The sequence below is a fragment of the Berghia stephanieae genome, chromosome 7 (genome assembly GCF_034508935.2).
Source record: "Berghia stephanieae isolate SIO BIC M18660-M18661 chromosome 7, UCSD_Bste_1.3, whole genome shotgun sequence".
Lineage (NCBI taxonomy): Eukaryota > Metazoa > Mollusca > Gastropoda > Nudibranchia > Aeolidiidae > Berghia > Berghia stephanieae.
The window spans coordinates 33,339,142-33,355,294 of NC_088366.1; the positions used below are offsets into that span (position 1 = coordinate 33,339,142).

The following is a 16,153-nucleotide window of genomic DNA, read 5'->3' on the forward strand; positions in this document are numbered from 1 at the left end:
TGACATTTTTGAGTGGGAGAAAAATCAGAAATTAAAAAAAAAAGCAAATCTGTCATACTCAAACTTGTATAATATCCAAATTAGTTCTATGGCTTGAATTCATTAGAATTGATTCGGTGTCGCTCAATTTGCTCACACATCAATTCCTGCCTAAAATAAAAATGCAGTAGAGCATTAAAAATGAACAAGTCTAGAAAAAAAATAAAATATGTCCATTATATCCATAATTCTATAATTCAGTCAACCTTTCTTTAACATTTTTTATATGTCAATGCAAATCCTACTTAACTTTTGAGTAAATTCATATAATCAAAAGACAGCTGCAGTACTTTTTTTAATTGTGAAAAGAAAAAAACCCCAAACCCTCCCCCCTCCCCTCCCCTAAAAAAAAAAACAAAAACAAAAACAAACTCACACAAACTAAAAATAACTTACGCTTGATTTGATTAGATCGTGTGATGAGAACAAAAATGTTCCTGGTCTCTTGGATGACAATACCAGACACCCCTATATAACTGGGACATTTGGATTTCTGGACAATAAGTGGACAGCCATGCAGGTCAGCTTTCATTAGTTTGTTTGCTGCATCCATTTGATTGGATGGAGACAGCCTGTGGGAAGGTTAAATGAAGACATAATTTATATTGTTTTCATATTATGTCCAGGAGAAAAAAAAAAAAATGAAAGTGAGTTTTAGATGGAGATTAACTGTTTAGTTGCCAGGCTTTCTGCCACTAAAATAAATCCCAGTTACAAAGCCGTTGGGCAAAATGAATTCAAATTCAATGCTCTCAGGAAAAAAACCCTACTAAAAATAAACGAATCATCACATCTTCCTCAAATTTCCATGGGTGTATATGAATATACGTAGGTACGTTGTGACGTAATCAGATATGCAAATAAAGTCATGTGACCTTGGCATCCATCTTGGAAACCTAATTAATATTCATTTTTTTGTGTATTGTAAAAATACATTATGACATATATCTCCACCATAAATCTATAGAAATGGATATTTACTGTTGGATATTGTTGAATAGTGTTTGAAAATAAAGTACAGAAAAAATCGTTGTGATATCTTTTCATTTACTGTGTTTTTTTTTCTTTGTGTTGTTATGAAAAAATATATTTGAAATTTTTTTTTCTGCCACAGCATCCGGAAAGCAACGTTGAAAATATTTTATGTGCATTGATTTTTCCTCTTCACTGAATCCAATTCCAAAATTCATTTCTCCTGAACTCTCACTAAAATCAATAAGCCATTTATCAGGATCATATATCTCTTCATGTGTTAAACATTCCAAATCCACTGATCACATTCCCCTTTCTGTTTTGATTATCCAAATCTTCAACTCCACAATCCGGATGTCTTGATTATCTAGACAGGTTGCCTGGGGACATATTTTTTTATAATTTTCAAGGAACTGAAGATGGTTGATGGCTTGATTGTCAACCAACACTGGTGAGTTGGTAATTCTGATTATAGTTGGAGGATTTAAAGGTCTGTTTATCCTTTCCTCTTGTTATAGTGAGTATATTGGTGTAATTTTGGACAAGCATTGAATCAATTTAGACTCCATTTAATGACATCAGAATTATTTTCACCCCCCCCCCTCCCCTTACATTTGCAGTATCTGTATCTGTGAAGTACTGCGTAAATCTCTGAGTGGAGCATCACACGCAGGGGGTGGTGGGCACAATTGCCCGCACATGGCTAGTCTTTGCGTATGTAACCGCACTGTCATCCAACTGATTCCAGTCCTTAATTGTACGAACTAGAAATGAGTGTTTGTGCTGGTTTAATTTTGTAGTCCAATAATGACATAGAATCTTATCAAAAGGCTGGTGATGAAAATTGAGTAGCAGGTTTGCTAAGAAAGTATAAGATAATAATCTCAATATAGACAAAACCATGAACGCAGTGAAGCTGGTTTAGAGAGCACTCATCGAGTAAACTATATTGACTGATATGCTAATTTTTTGATCGAATAAAAATTTCCCTTTAACTCTTAAACTATTGTGAGTTTAAAGTGACTTGAATCCGGTCATATTGAGTTGGAAACATTTTACTGCAGTACTAAAAGTTCCCCTGTCTTGGCAGTTTTTCATGTTTCTATAATTTAAAAAGAGTTTTTAAAGTAAATGTCCGATGTTTGTTTGCTTTGACAACTTTAAGCTGAATTTGAACTTTACTTTGTTGGATGTCCTTCTTGAACTGTACAGTTTCACCACGATTAAAAAGGGTTCGAATTTAAGGTTTTCCTATTTGCATGCCCACAATTCTTTGTTGTGGGAGGTAGAAAAAAGATGAAACAAAGCAAGAAAACATACAAACAAAGAGAAAAACACCCCAATATGTTTATAAAGTAATATTGCTATGATTCATACCTAGAAATATCAATTACAGTGTCAATGTATGATGTCCACATCTCATTCAAAGGGGTGAAAGTTTCAAACCTGTAGTATGGAATTTTGAAAATATAAAGAAAATACATAAAAATGACAACAATTTATACATGAAATGAAAAATGATGATCATGATTATATATATAAAAATACCCATATGATCTTAATCCCAAAGTGGACGTAGAACGCCAATAAAACCACACCATTGTTACCAGTGTGCTTGAGCCTTTCTATTTCTTTCTTAATGCCTCTCCATCATCAGATCCCTCCTCCAGTATAGTCCCTATCAATTTTCATTTCAGTTTAATCTTTTCTTAATCTGTGTTGGAAAAAAAAAAGTTACAGAACCCCCCCCCCCCACAAAAACATAAAAAAACAAAACCTGACAGACAGAAAGAAACACTCAAAAAAAAAATAAATAAAAAAGGAGTAAAAACAAGTCTCCATCATAAGATGTTCACATGAAAGATGAATCAAGTCTATCTAAAAACTCTTGCAATTTTTATGACGAAGTCCACAGTTTTCTATGATTTAATTTCAAAGGAAATAAAGTCTAGAGGTAAGTATGTCATCACCCAATCAGAGCATACTTGCAAACAAGAACATTTTTGGGCTTGGAAAATATTTTTCAGATAATCTAAAATAGAAAGACTTACGTAACATCAGATGATGGTTTTGTTAGTTTGGGAAGCCTCCTTTGAGATCCAAATGTCTTCAAACAAGTTACAACACTTGGCCTTGATTTGAATTTCTTTTTCTTCTTCTTTTCCTTCTGTTTCTCCTTGATTCTTTCAAGCACTGTCAAATTCTCATAGTTGGCCTTTTCATCCAGCTCCCCCTTTATCTTGTGACCCCCTGGAATGCTCACCAAGTAAGAATCCCAAAGAGCCTTTCTTTTCTCATCACTCTGAACCATAAATTGAAAGATTTTACATTGTCATGCTCAACAAAAGTACACACTTTTAAAACTCTACAAACACACCAATCAACATAAACATAAACACACACACACACACACACTCACTCACAAATTTATAAATAATATGGAAATAAAGATAAAGGGAGTAAATCTAACTCATGAATGAACAACACAAAACAAACGACGTTTCGGCTTTTGGCCTTTATCAAGTAAACACAGAATAAATATATATTTATATTAGATTGTCATAATAATATAGACGAAAATTTGTAAATGTGTGTGTGCGTGTGTGCAATGGAAGAGAGAGAGAGAGAGAGAGAGAGAGAGAGAGAGAGAGAGAGAGAGAGAGAGAGAGAGAGAGAGATGAAAAACTCTCTCTCTCTCTCTCTCTCTCTCTCTCTCTCTCTTTCTCTATTATTTTTTTTTTCAATATCTTAACAGCGGAGGTAGGGGACCACTAATAACACTATTGCTGTCTAGTATTCTTCAATAACAAGTCTATTCATAGTGCTGACCACTTTTATCATTCAACAATCTGAGAAAGTCATCAAACAATCGTCACGGTACTTCAAGCTGTTGGTAACAACACAAATAATACGATCAGACAATGTTATATCCACAGTTCAGTCATACTCTGAAAAAAAAAGAAGCCATTTTAACAATTGTGGCCAGAAAACTTGTCCTTCAAATATTGATCAACTAAAATGACCCTCATCTTGTCAAAAACTCTCAAACCTGAGACTTCTTTGCGATTTTAAGTTTGAGAGTTTTAGTTAAGATGAAGTCTCAGGTTTTAGAGTTTTTGACAAGATGAGGGTCATATTATTCGATTTATATTTGAGCACCGAGTTTTCTGGCCAAACTATTTTTCACAGAGTACAGATGAGTTGAAGAGATGCAAACATTAAGAACACCGTGGGATTGAGATCCGTTTATATCGATGTTCTTCTTCTTCTTCTTCTTCGTCTTGTGGAAACCTTCAATATTGTCGAGGATCACTCCACAGTTTGTAGTGTTTTACATTTTAAACTTGCTAAAACTCTGCACATAATACTAATTAAAAAAAAAAACAACAAAAAACAAAAAAACAAAAAACAAACACATAGATTAAAAAGTCACGTTGTGAACTCTAGCAATCGCGTGAAGGCATGTTGGCAACCGTTTTCAGCCACTTCAGCTGGGAGGCTATTCCATAGTCGGGCAGTGGAAGGGAAAAACGAATACATGTGGGCGTCTGTTTTTGATGTTGGGATGGTTACTCTTGCTGTGTGTCCCCTCGTATTTCTTGTGCCGATATCTTTGATGTCGTTTGGAAGTTTAAGGCACGAATTTTTGTAGTAGATCTTGTGGAACAATTTAAGTTTATCTATCTTTCTTCTCTTTTCCAGAGGTTCAAGGCCAATCCGTTGTGATATTTCAGACGCACTTGAGAAAGGATCGAATGTGTTTGTGATGCGTCTTGCTGTTTTTCTTTGGATGTTTTCTAAGGTGTCGATGTTTTTCTTTGTATATGGGTCCCAAATTGAGCTGCCATACTCCAAAATTGGTCTAACAATAGTTTTAAAAGCAAGGGTTTGAGTTGTGATTGGGCATCTTTTTAAATTGCGGGTGATGTAAGCGCTTGTTTGATTTGCCTTTGAAGCCAGGTGACATATGTGGTCATTCCATTTGAGGTTTTTAGCAAACTCAATGCCAAGGTATTTTGCTGTCTTTACATGTTCCAGGTTTTGACTATGAAGTTGGAATTCAAATGTAATAGGTGCTTTCTTATTTGAGATGGTTAGAACATTGCACTTTGATACGTTAAATTCCATTTGATTTATTGTTTCCCATTCTTGTAATTTAGCTAGATCGTCATTTAGTGTTTTGCAGTCGTCTGTTGTTCTTATCTGATTATATAATGCTGTGTCGTCAGCAAAGAGGCGCACTTTTGACCTTATACATCGTGGAAGATCATTTATGTACACTAAAAATAGGACGGGCCCAAGGACTGAGCCCTGAGGTACGCCCGATGTCACCATCCCGATAGTGGAAGTCTCGCCGTCGACAAGAACTTGTTGGGTGCGATTGTCCAGAAAGTTGCAATCCATTGTAAGGTTTTGTTCCTGATACCAACGTCATACAATTTCTGGATTAACCGATGGTGAGGAACCTTGTCGAAGCCCTTGGCAAAGTCCAGTAATACTAGATCATTTGACCACCTTTATCAATAGCAGCTGACAGATCATGTGTTAATGATAGAAGTTGAGTTTGACATGAGTGGTGCTTCCTAAATCCGTGCTGTTCATCACAAAAAATACTGTTAGTTTCGAGATATTCAGTTATTGAGGATCTCACTATATGCTCCAACAGTTTGCAGCAAATGCAAGTTAATGAAATTGGACGGTAGTTTTGAGCCCTGCTTCTATCACCTTTCTTGTAGATGGGTTGGACAAGAGCGTGCTTCCAAACAATTGGTATGTCTCCCGTTTCAAGAGAGAGTTTGAACAAATGTGTGAGGGCAGGTGCAAATTCGTTACTCAATATCTTTAAGAGACGGGATGGTATTTTGTCTGGGCCACATGCTTTCTTTGGATCTAGAGTGGCGAGGAGTTTGGAAACGCCCTCTACTGTCACATTGATTTCGGCCATAGTGTTGGAATCGTTTTCTTCGCCTTGTAGTTGTTGAGTGGTAATTTTGGTATGAGCTTTTGAAGCAAAAACAGAGCAGAATTGGTTATTAAGTATGTCTGCTTTTTCCTTTGCATCAGAGTATAATACACGATCATGCTCAAGGGGCGCTATACCAACCGAATCGCACCTCCTACTTTTTATAAATTTCCAGAGCTTTTTGTTTGAGTCTTCACTGACAAGTTCCTTAACATGATTATGATAGGCCTTTCTACTCTCTTTTTGTGTTTCTTTTTTCAGTCGGGCGTAATTGTACCAGTCTTTCTTACTGTTGGACTTTCTCGCTCTGCTCCATGCCTTTTGTTTCCGTCTAGATAATCGTTTGACGGTGGTGTTTATCCATGGTTGGTGAAATTTCCTTGAGCTTTTCTTCGTTGGTACATGTTTGGTCATCATTTTGGTTAGGTGGTCGTTGATGGCAGTCCAAACATCCTCAGTGCTTTCTAGATGTTGTTTAATTATGTTTTCACTAAAAAGACGTGTTTCTGTCCGCATTTCGGCGATATTTGCCTTTTTCCAAATAGTAATAGGGTGTGATTTTTTTGTGATTTTGTTTGCTTTGATAGTGCTTTCCGTGATGAGGATGTCATGGTCACTAATGCCTGGAATGGTTGTACACTTGACAATTAAATTTGGTCGATTTGTGATAAATAAGTCGAGGATATTTGTACCCCTTGTTGGATTTTTGTTTATTTGACTAAGGCCAAAATCTTGCAATTTGTTAATAAATGCTTGGTTTATAAATGAAGGATATTGGTAACTGATTATTTTTTCTTGTTCCCAATTGATATCAGGTAGGTTCAGGTCTCCGCTTAACCAGAGTACATTTTTCGGGTCTAGGCTATCAATACAGCGTGTTATCTCAGTCATTTGTTCCATAGTTGAGTTTGAAGGTGTTCTATACATAGCACCCACAGTGAGTAGGCCTTGTTCTGTTTTGATATTTACGATCACCGATTCTGATTTTGTTTGAATGTCAAGCTTTAATACTGAGAGGTTCGTTGTTGTTGCAACCAGCACCCCACCATACCTATATTCTCGGTCTTTCCTGAACACGTTGAAATATGTCTCTGGTGGAAATATTTCACTGTCCTTTATTTCGGAATGTAGCCATGTTTCAGTACCTATGATTATGTCTGGTTTTATGTCTGATATCAATTTCCAAAATTCCGGTAGTTTTGGAATTATACTTTGAGAGTTTATGGTCATAGTTCTAAACATGTTTCTCGGTTCACCATTACGGTCACTGTTAGTTTGCCTGTTTGCTATATTAAGCGTGTTATGATTTGAGTTGATTTGGTGATTGATTCTTTTTATCTTATTTGGCCTCATATTGACCCCTCTTCCCCCTTTGTTGTTATTGTCTTATTTTCACAAGCCACGTTCTCATTATGTTTACTTAAGTCATGCATCCCATCAAAATGATCAGGTGTTGTCATTATGTTTTGTTGATATGTTGATGTGTCGTTTACTATTGGCATGTTGTTGTGAGTGTCGTTGAGTGGTATGTTGATCAGAGACCTTGGGCACCGTTGTGTGTTATGTACTTTGAGTGCTCTATTAGTATGAAAGGGCGGTGGTCTGTGACCTATTTGAATATTTATTTTTCTTCGTTTCCGCAAACCACCACGACTTGGTCGTAGCCGCTGGCTATTACTACTATTATTGTTACCGTGATACCAAGACGATTCTGTGTCATTCCAATAAATGTTGTCGTAATAAGGATAAAAATAGATATGGCACATCGTGACTAAAAATCGTAACGTAAGTGTAAACAATAAATGGCTAGTACAATAGCTACTTCTAACAATGGGATCTACACCACTAAAATGTGTATTCACACAACCAATGACTAGTACAGTGTAGTAATAATAATATAATAGTATAGTGCAGTGGAATGATAGTACTGGGACTATATGGTATTATAATATTTATCATGTGTGGCCAACTTTCATAAACAGCCCAGTTTGTATGGACATTTTTCACTCTCTGATTTAAGTCAGTTTTTGTGAGGATATTTTTAATGTGACGGAGTAGGGTGAACTGGGGATAGTGACATTTTGGTTGACGGTTCAATTAATTCTATTATCAGTTCAGAGGTAGATGATGGCAACAACGTACGTGATGCTGGTGGTTTAGGGACGGTAGTAATACTGGTGCTGCTGAAAATTGTGGTGATGCTGTCGTCAGGGCTAATGCTTGTGACGATTGCAGCCATATTCAGAAAAAAAATCGACACATTTAATTTTTAAAAATTTGGCCAGAAAACTCGTTCTTTAAACATCGATCATTTATAATGACCCTTTTCAATCCAACTCCAGGTTCGCGAGTTTTTGATGTGATGAGAACACGTTTCGTGGACAAATTTTTTTTTAATGTGTTGTTTTTTTGTGTTTTTTTTTTTTAAGTACGGCAGTGTGATCGTTTTGTTGTCGATGGTGTAGTGTATGGGTTGGAGCGGTGGTGGTGATGGTGACAAAAGTAGTAGTAGTGATAGAGGCACGGGGATTGGGGGTGGTGATGGTGACGATACTAGTTGTACTGGGGACACGGGGGATGGTGGTGGTAGTGGTGGTGGTCACGATAAAGACGACAGTGGGCATCAATAACACCGTGATGTTAAATGATCGGGAACACCGCCTTGTGAATTTAAAGTATATTATAACTAATTTATGTCCTTCAATCTTCATTTGATAATGACTGATGTCAATGACTGTACTGTAGTAGAACAACTATATTCATGGCATCATCATTTAAAACGTATGATAATCGACGTCTTCAAACTTACTCAAAATGAATTTTTTTTTGTTTTTAAATAATCATACAGCAATTTTTAAGCAAATAATCGATGATGAACATTTCGCAGTAATAAAATTAAAAATTAAATTACGTATGCCAATCACTGACACTCAGTCGAGCCACTCTACGAAACTGAACTATGTGTCATAATAATCACATGACCTGGCAATTTTAACAGGTAATGGAGCTGTGGTCAGAATTTACAGTTCTTTTTTTTTTCTATATCTGTGGGTATATTATATGACATGTACCAGTGGAGAGAAAATGAGGAAAAAGAACAATCATAGGTCACTTATTACGTGTGTTCACCGCCAGTGACACCAACCTCGCTGACCCCTGGTCTGGCACTGTGCGACGAAGCAGGTAGCATGAAAACTAAAAGGAACCATATTATGTGGTAAAACGAACAGCTGTGATGTCCCAGTCACAGGCTACTAGGAGCAGATTGGACAACAGCCACTTTTTATTGGCTAATCGCCGCCATCTTATTTATTTAAGATGTTAGCAGTTATCGGATGAATCGAGAATAGAAAGAGACTGACGATATATACGGGGTTTCCAGAAAACTGGCAGCGTAAACCTATAATATCAGAAAACAGTAAACATTGGCATTTCGGGGAAGAACAGACGCGTTGTTAGCAAAAATTACATAAAAATAAATAAACAAAATGCTGTGAGGGTGTGATGGAAGTGTGCGAACTTCATGGTAGATCAACTTGGTCATCAATCCATCCAACTATCAATCTATTATACTTCTTCTACTACTACTGCTTCTACTACTACTACTACTACTACTACTACTACTACTACTACTACTACTACTACTATTACTACAACTTCGACTACCACTACTTCTACTACTATCACTACTATGACGACGACTACAACGATGAGAGAGAGAGAGAGAGAGAGAGAGAGAGAGAGAGAGAGAGAGAGAGAGAGAGAGAGAGAGAGAGAGAGAGAGAGAGAGAGAGAGAGAAGGGGGGGGGATGTTCTTCTCTTGCCCTCTCACCATAAATGACATGGACCAGTCTACCTTGTTAGATCAAAGGGATGGGTGCCGCAATTTCGCACGTTCTTCCCATTTCACACATAGTAACTACTAATACTAGGTATGTGTCATCATCAGTTAGAGAGACTGATCAGCAAGTTCAAAGAGGTGAGTTTCACTCTTTGTGTCTTCCCATTAATATGTGGAATGTCGGTTGATAGTTGTGTAACGTCAAAAAGAAATGTTGATCGTCTCCACGGAATTCGTCAAAAATCAAAGTAGAAGGAGCTTATTTTACCTACTGTTATTACGCTGATTCCCGATTGCTGGACTTTGTCATTTTATCAGCTAATTGGGAGGGGCATAGAAAAAATGGTCAATTTTAATTCGTTGATTGAAGAGTGTGTAGAGAAATTGTATTTGCCAGGGGGGGGGGGGGGGGGGAATAAAAAATACTGGAAAAGAAAATGGGTGGGGGCGGATAGAGAAGGTACTAGCCATTTAGATTTATTTTTACTTTTCATTGTTTATTGTTTCCTTTATTAACGGAGAGCCTGTGCCCGAATCATACATCCTTTGCATTGCTCAGAACTGATAAGTCCAGACATTTTGCCTGTGATCCTATACTCATTACGTTTCGTTACTCAGATGTACTTACTTACTTAGGCCGCCCCTTGGGGCGCCCAACATGAGCCACAAGTCTTCGCCATTCTGTCCTGTCCTCCATAAGCGTACGCAGCTCCCGGGTGTTGTCCATTCCTGTGTCATCTAGCAGACAGTCAATGTAGGTTTTATTCTGCCTGCCTCTGCTTCTGGTTCGCTCAGGTGGTTCCCATAGAACAAGACTGTTTGCAATCTCCTCTTTGTGTCTCCAGCAGTGCCCCGCAAGTCTCAGCCTTCTCTTTTGGATCTTCGAGGTCACTGGGGGGAGGTCATTGTAGAGCTCTTCATTTGTTATGTGCTCTTTCCAGCTTACATTGAGGGCCATCCTCAGCATACGGGTGTAGCAGCCGTCCAGTTGCTTCTCCAGGGCTTTTGTAAGAGTCCATGTCGCTGCTCCATATAGAAGCACTGACTCTACTGTTGCCAGGAACAGTCTCTTCTTTATTTCCCTCTGTAGGTTTGAACTCCATATTTTCCTGAGTTTGTGACAGGCACTCCAAGCCAATGCTTTTCTGACAGAAATATCAGAGGAACTGCTTTTGGTCCAACCTCCTAGGTACTTGAAGTTGTCAACTTCCTTCAGCCATTCTCCATTCTTTGCCTGTATGCTAATTGGCCTTTCTTGGTTGTAGGTTTGGAATACTGTCTTCTTAGCATTACAGCATAGTCCTACTCGTTCAGCCTCAGTTTCAATTCTGTTGAGGACTTCTTGTGCCTGGTCCATCTCCTCGTTCAGTAGAGCCAGATCATCTGCGAAATCTAGATCCGTGACAATCATAGCTGGATTGCGCCTACTTCTTTGTCTATGCAGCGTGAAGCCCAGCTCGTTCTCCATGCCAGCGTAGGTCTTTCTCATCACATAGTCCAAGACAATTGCAAAGAGATAGGGGGCTAATGTATCACCTTGAAGCACCTCTGCTTTGATCTCAAACAGCTCAGTTTCACCATCTGGAGAGATAACCTTTGTCCGTGTGTTCTCATACATTCTTTTAATAGCAGAGAGAAGTTTAGGAGGTATACTATATGCTTTTAAGATTTTCATCATGGTAGGGCGATGTATCGAGTCAAAGGCCTTCTTAAAGTCTACGTATAGAATGATTGCCTTCTTGTTGTGGCTTTTTACTCCTTCTATTAACCTTCTCAATGCCAGGAGGTGAGCAGTCGTGGATCTTCCTGGTCTGAAGCCGTTTTTACAAGGACGTAGATGAGGGTCTATCTCTGGCTGGACTCTGTTGAGGATCATCTTATTGGTGAGTTTGGCAGCTATAGCGGCAAGGCTGATTCCCCTGTAGTTGGAGGTATCACTTAGGTCTCCTCCCTTTGGGACTGGAATCAGATCAATTTCCGACCACTGATTTGGTTTTTCATTCTTGTTTAGTAATCCATTTGTAAACTCCAACAGGATATCATCTAAGTCACAGTACTTCCATACTTCAGGTGGGATGTCATCGGGTCCGGGTTGTTTTCCATCACTGAGAGACTTTTTGGCCTTCTTTATCTCATCCACTGTAAAGTCACTCTCGTCTATACAGATATCTTGAAGAATTGGTTCTACGTCATCTTCCGTTGCTCTGACTGGATCTTCTCCCAGAAGTGTTTGGAAGTGTGAAAACCATTTCTGTCTTCTTTCTTCTTTTGTTTTACCCTGAGGATCCCTTGTCGACTTGCTTTCCTACCAGTTATTCTATTTATCAGTTTCCAGCTTTCACCATGTTTGCTTCTCTCGTCGGCTTTCTCCACTTCCTGGATGAGACTATCTAGCTCTCGTTCTTCTATATTTATAGACAGTTTGTATTTTCTGTTTTGATATCCTCCACCTTTCTTTGTTTACTGAGTTTGGTGTTTGTTGGTGTTGATTGAAGGCATCTTGAGCTTCTTTTCTAGCTTCAACAATCAGTGGGTGATTAGAGGTAGATCTTTTCGTGACTTTTGTTCTCCTCGGTACTAGCTTCTCTGCTGTGTCCCGGTTTGCGTTTATGAGTTTCTCATATCGTTCCGTTGGATCTTCTTCTCCCGTACAAAGTCCTGTGAATCTATTCCTCACCTCTATAGTATACTGGTTCTGTATAGTTGAATCTTTTAGAGAGGACCAGTCATACTTCACTTTTGATGGTGTTGATTTGCTTTTTCGAAGACTCAAGCGAATTGTGGCAGATACAAGACGGTGATCTCCTCCTAGGCTACTGAATGCTTCGACATTGTGGACTGAGTTCTTCCACTTTCTATTCACTAGAATGTTGTCAATCTGTGTTTTTCTACCATTCATGTCTGACATGTATGTCCATAGCTTGCCTTTCTTATTTCTCCTCAGCGTGTTTGTGATAGCCAGGTTACTTTCGTTGGCATGTTCTAGGAGAAAAGAGCCGTTGCTATTGGTGTTTTCATGGTACGTGAATGGTGCGTCCTTTTCACCAATATGAGCATTGAAATCACCACACTCAATTAGGAAGTTGTGCTTGGGAATCTTATTGCAGGTTTCTGAGAGTTTGTTGTAATGGGTCTCGCAGTCGACACTTCCCTCAACTGGTGCGTAGTTTGATATCACTGTTGTGTTAGGGTTTCCATTAAAAGTAGCTACCATTATCCGCATGTTGACAGAGTTGACTTCAGCTAGAGATTTCTCTGTTTGTTTGTTCACTAAAATTCCTACTCCTCCTACAGCTGCACCTTGAGTGTTTCGCCAGGCGCTGGTAGTGATAAGAGTGCAGTTCTCCAACCTGACCATATCGTCTTCCTTGGTGTGAACAATCTTGTGATCTGATATTGCAAGAATAGAGAGATTGAGTTCGTTGAAGATATTGGCGAGTTCTTTTCTTTTGTACTCTTTCTTTAAAGTTCTTGTGTTGAGAGTTCCAACTTGCTTGTATTCTTTACATTTTAAGAATCCTGAAACCCTTCGGCAATCGGTGACGTCCCTTCCTTGCGGGTTTGGGGATGCCATGAGCAGTACTAGTACTAGCCTGAGGTCCTGGATGGGTATAGACAGGGGCTTTAACCCTGGTGCGTTTTGGTTGTAGATTCATGATTTAGATTTCTTTAGATTTCGGTTGCTGTTTAGATACATGGGGCGCAACTCCACATGTCAGTTTATTTTCAAAGTTTTCTTTTTTCTAGATGAACTGCCTGCCAGGGTTCACGATATTCATCTTCCCGGGTTTGGTATCCGAGTTTTCCTTCTCCTCCACCACCCATTGCCGACTACTTATTTAATTCGTAGCTAACCTTTATATCTAAAGGCTATTCCCCTATCCGCAACCTGGGGACGCGTCGAATGGGAGCCGGCACTCCACACCGTGGTCAGTGGTGACCACACTATTTATTAGGGATAGTTCTCTGAGACCTGTCTGGGCACCAGAGCGTATTCCACACGCCGGTGGGTCATGCATGCCCTAGACTTTAAGGGGTCTAACCCCGAGCACACGATCGCATTGCTGCGTCAGCTACTCCCAGCCGCGAGGCCACTTTCCCCAGGGATGCGGGACGAGGACCCGTATTGTGCACTTGAAGATGTAACCTATGTCCACTCGTACAACAGCGGTGTCCCGAGACGACTGTTGCTGATGCCGTAAAGAGCAGAAAGCCGAAGCCTCTAGGCCACACCGACCACCCACCCAGACCATTCAGATGTTGTTCTCGAATTAAGACATAAAATGTATTGTTGTATAAATTGTAGCAACAACACAAAGCCATCACGCCCAACACTGGACCAGAGAACAGAAAAACCAGTGCGAATGCAAACGTTCCCGGACTCGATCAAAGAAAGAGCTGTACAAGTCACCAAGAAAGCATAATTATTTGCTCTTATACTTTTTCAGTATCCACCAATGCCTATCGCCAGTTATTTATTCACACTGACGACGGCTGGCGTTAATTTGTTCAAATGCGTTATAAAAAGACACTATCTTTGTGAGTTCTCAATCATTGCCACTCACTCTGTCGTTGACCACACTTAATACTGCGAGAGAGAGAGAGAGAGAGAGAGAGAGAGAGAGAGGAAAAGAGAGAGAGAGAGAGAGAGAGAGAGAGAGAGATAGATAGATAGATGAGAGAGAGAGAGAGAGAGAGAGAGAGAGAAGAGAGAGAGAGAGGAGAGAGAGAGAGAGAGAGATTGTGCTACTCATTGTACACAATATTTGAATAATGACTTAACTACGTGTTGGCATGGTACTGTCATTGTTTAAAATCAACGGGTCCGAAATGTTGAAAGGATTCCCATGTTCTCCTCACTTTTAAACCATTCATCCTAATAACACCATTGTGTCATAAAACAGGTACGTGTCAAATGAACAAGCAAGTCCGAACAGCAGGTTCAACGAGGCGAATCCTACTATTTGAGTCTCCTCATTAATAATATGCGTAGAGTCGATTAATGGCGGTGTAAAAAAAAAAAATCAAAGAATTCTATGAACCGCTGTCGGCCCAGGGATGGTAAATTTAATTGGACACATGTCATAAATAATCGGCGTGGGAGGGGTGTAGATAGACAGATAGATAGATCCAAGTAAACAAGTCCCTCTCTCTTTTGCCTATTTGTCGATGTATGTTTGATTTCTATTGCTACCATTGTTATTAATATATAAAAAAAATAAAAAATTGAGCTTTACATAGCGCAATATCCACTAAATGTGCTCAAAGCGCTTCACAAGGGGTCCCTGGTCAACAGCAAATTTAACATTCAGGACTTTATTTTTATTATTAAAAAAAAAAATTAATATAAACCCGATCAATGGAGCCAAGCCTAAAATGTACAAGTAAAAGTGTAGTTTAATATTTCTAATTTAGTTTATCATCATAAACCTGACCTTTTTTCTATTTTCCGTCCACAAATCAAGGTTAATCGAGCTCAATCAAAGTCATTATATAGAGATTAAATCGCATAGCGTCCCTGATTGCATAAAAATAAAATGGCGGCTCTCAACCTCTCACTTGGCAGTTTTGATGACGTTTTCCCCCCTGTTGTCATATCTGATCCTGTGTAATTCGGCGATTGTTGGTTAGTGATGGATAGGGCTACATTGACCGCAAACCAATGACCCAGCATTGTGTCCTTTGGTAAGCTGCTTTACATGTAATGCTGCAATGCCCTGCTCGACATGCGTTTGGGCGTTAACATTTTAAAAAATATATATGTCTGTATTTGAACTGAGCAAAATAAAAAACGTGTTTTTTTCCCTGTCTACGCCAGGCACACGCAAGTTTCACATTACTGTGTAAACAATACCCAGCCCACCGCTCAATACATCCAAATGTCATAATAACATGTACTTTATCGACCCGGAACCATTAAATAAGAAATCTTAACGAATTGAGTGGTTAAAGATTGTAAGTCTTCCATATGACATCGTGTGACTATTTGGTGTGTCACTGAATTTTTACAAATGTACACACCTGATGGCTCACTGGCCTGTAGCACACTTAATCTATTCAGAAAAGAAGAACACTCACTCCACAAAACAACGGTTACCACCATCACCACCACCATCATCACATTTAGCATCAGCTCCACTACCACCACCAACACCTCAATCATCATCACCATCTTCGTCATCGTCATAATCATTATCATCGTCATAATCATTATCATCGTCATAAGCATCATCTTCATCATCTGAAATTTGACGTTTTATTCGTAAAATGTCCCTGAAAATTGAGGGTAGGCATGCCTGAGGACATGCAAATCAAAATTACCAACCATGTAATCTGTA

General features: G+C 38.9%; 1 protein-coding gene and 1 long non-coding RNA gene across 4 annotated transcripts in view; one reads left to right on the forward strand and one right to left on the reverse strand.

The window, feature by feature from the left end:
- LOC144977115 (ribonuclease P protein subunit p29-like) overlaps nucleotides 1-16,153 on the reverse strand; it is a 38,418-nt gene that overhangs the window by 1,840 nt on the left and 20,425 nt on the right. The window contains exons 1-4 of one of the 2 annotated variants that reach the window (XM_078921943.1): nucleotides 3,841-3,928; nucleotides 3,063-3,313; nucleotides 2,389-2,457; nucleotides 436-611 (exon numbers count right to left, since the gene is read on the reverse strand). In XM_078921943.1, the coding sequence (XP_078778069.1) occupies nucleotides 436-611; nucleotides 2,389-2,457; nucleotides 3,063-3,313; nucleotides 3,841-3,852 (508 nt within the window). In that variant the 5' untranslated portion in view covers nucleotides 3,853-3,928. Of the gene's footprint in view, nucleotides 1-435; nucleotides 612-2,388; nucleotides 2,458-3,062; nucleotides 3,314-3,840; nucleotides 3,929-16,153 lie in introns of those variants that run through there. The other variant, XM_078921942.1, reaches the window with a different exon arrangement.
- Nucleotides 7,652-16,153, forward strand: part of LOC144977116 (uncharacterized) — a 56,156-nt gene continuing 47,654 nt past the window's right edge. The window contains exon 1 of one of the 2 annotated variants that reach the window (XR_013646240.1): nucleotides 7,652-7,759. This is a non-coding gene — a long non-coding RNA (uncharacterized LOC144977116). Of the gene's footprint in view, nucleotides 7,760-7,862; nucleotides 7,965-16,153 lie in introns of those variants that run through there. The other variant, XR_013646239.1, reaches the window with a different exon arrangement.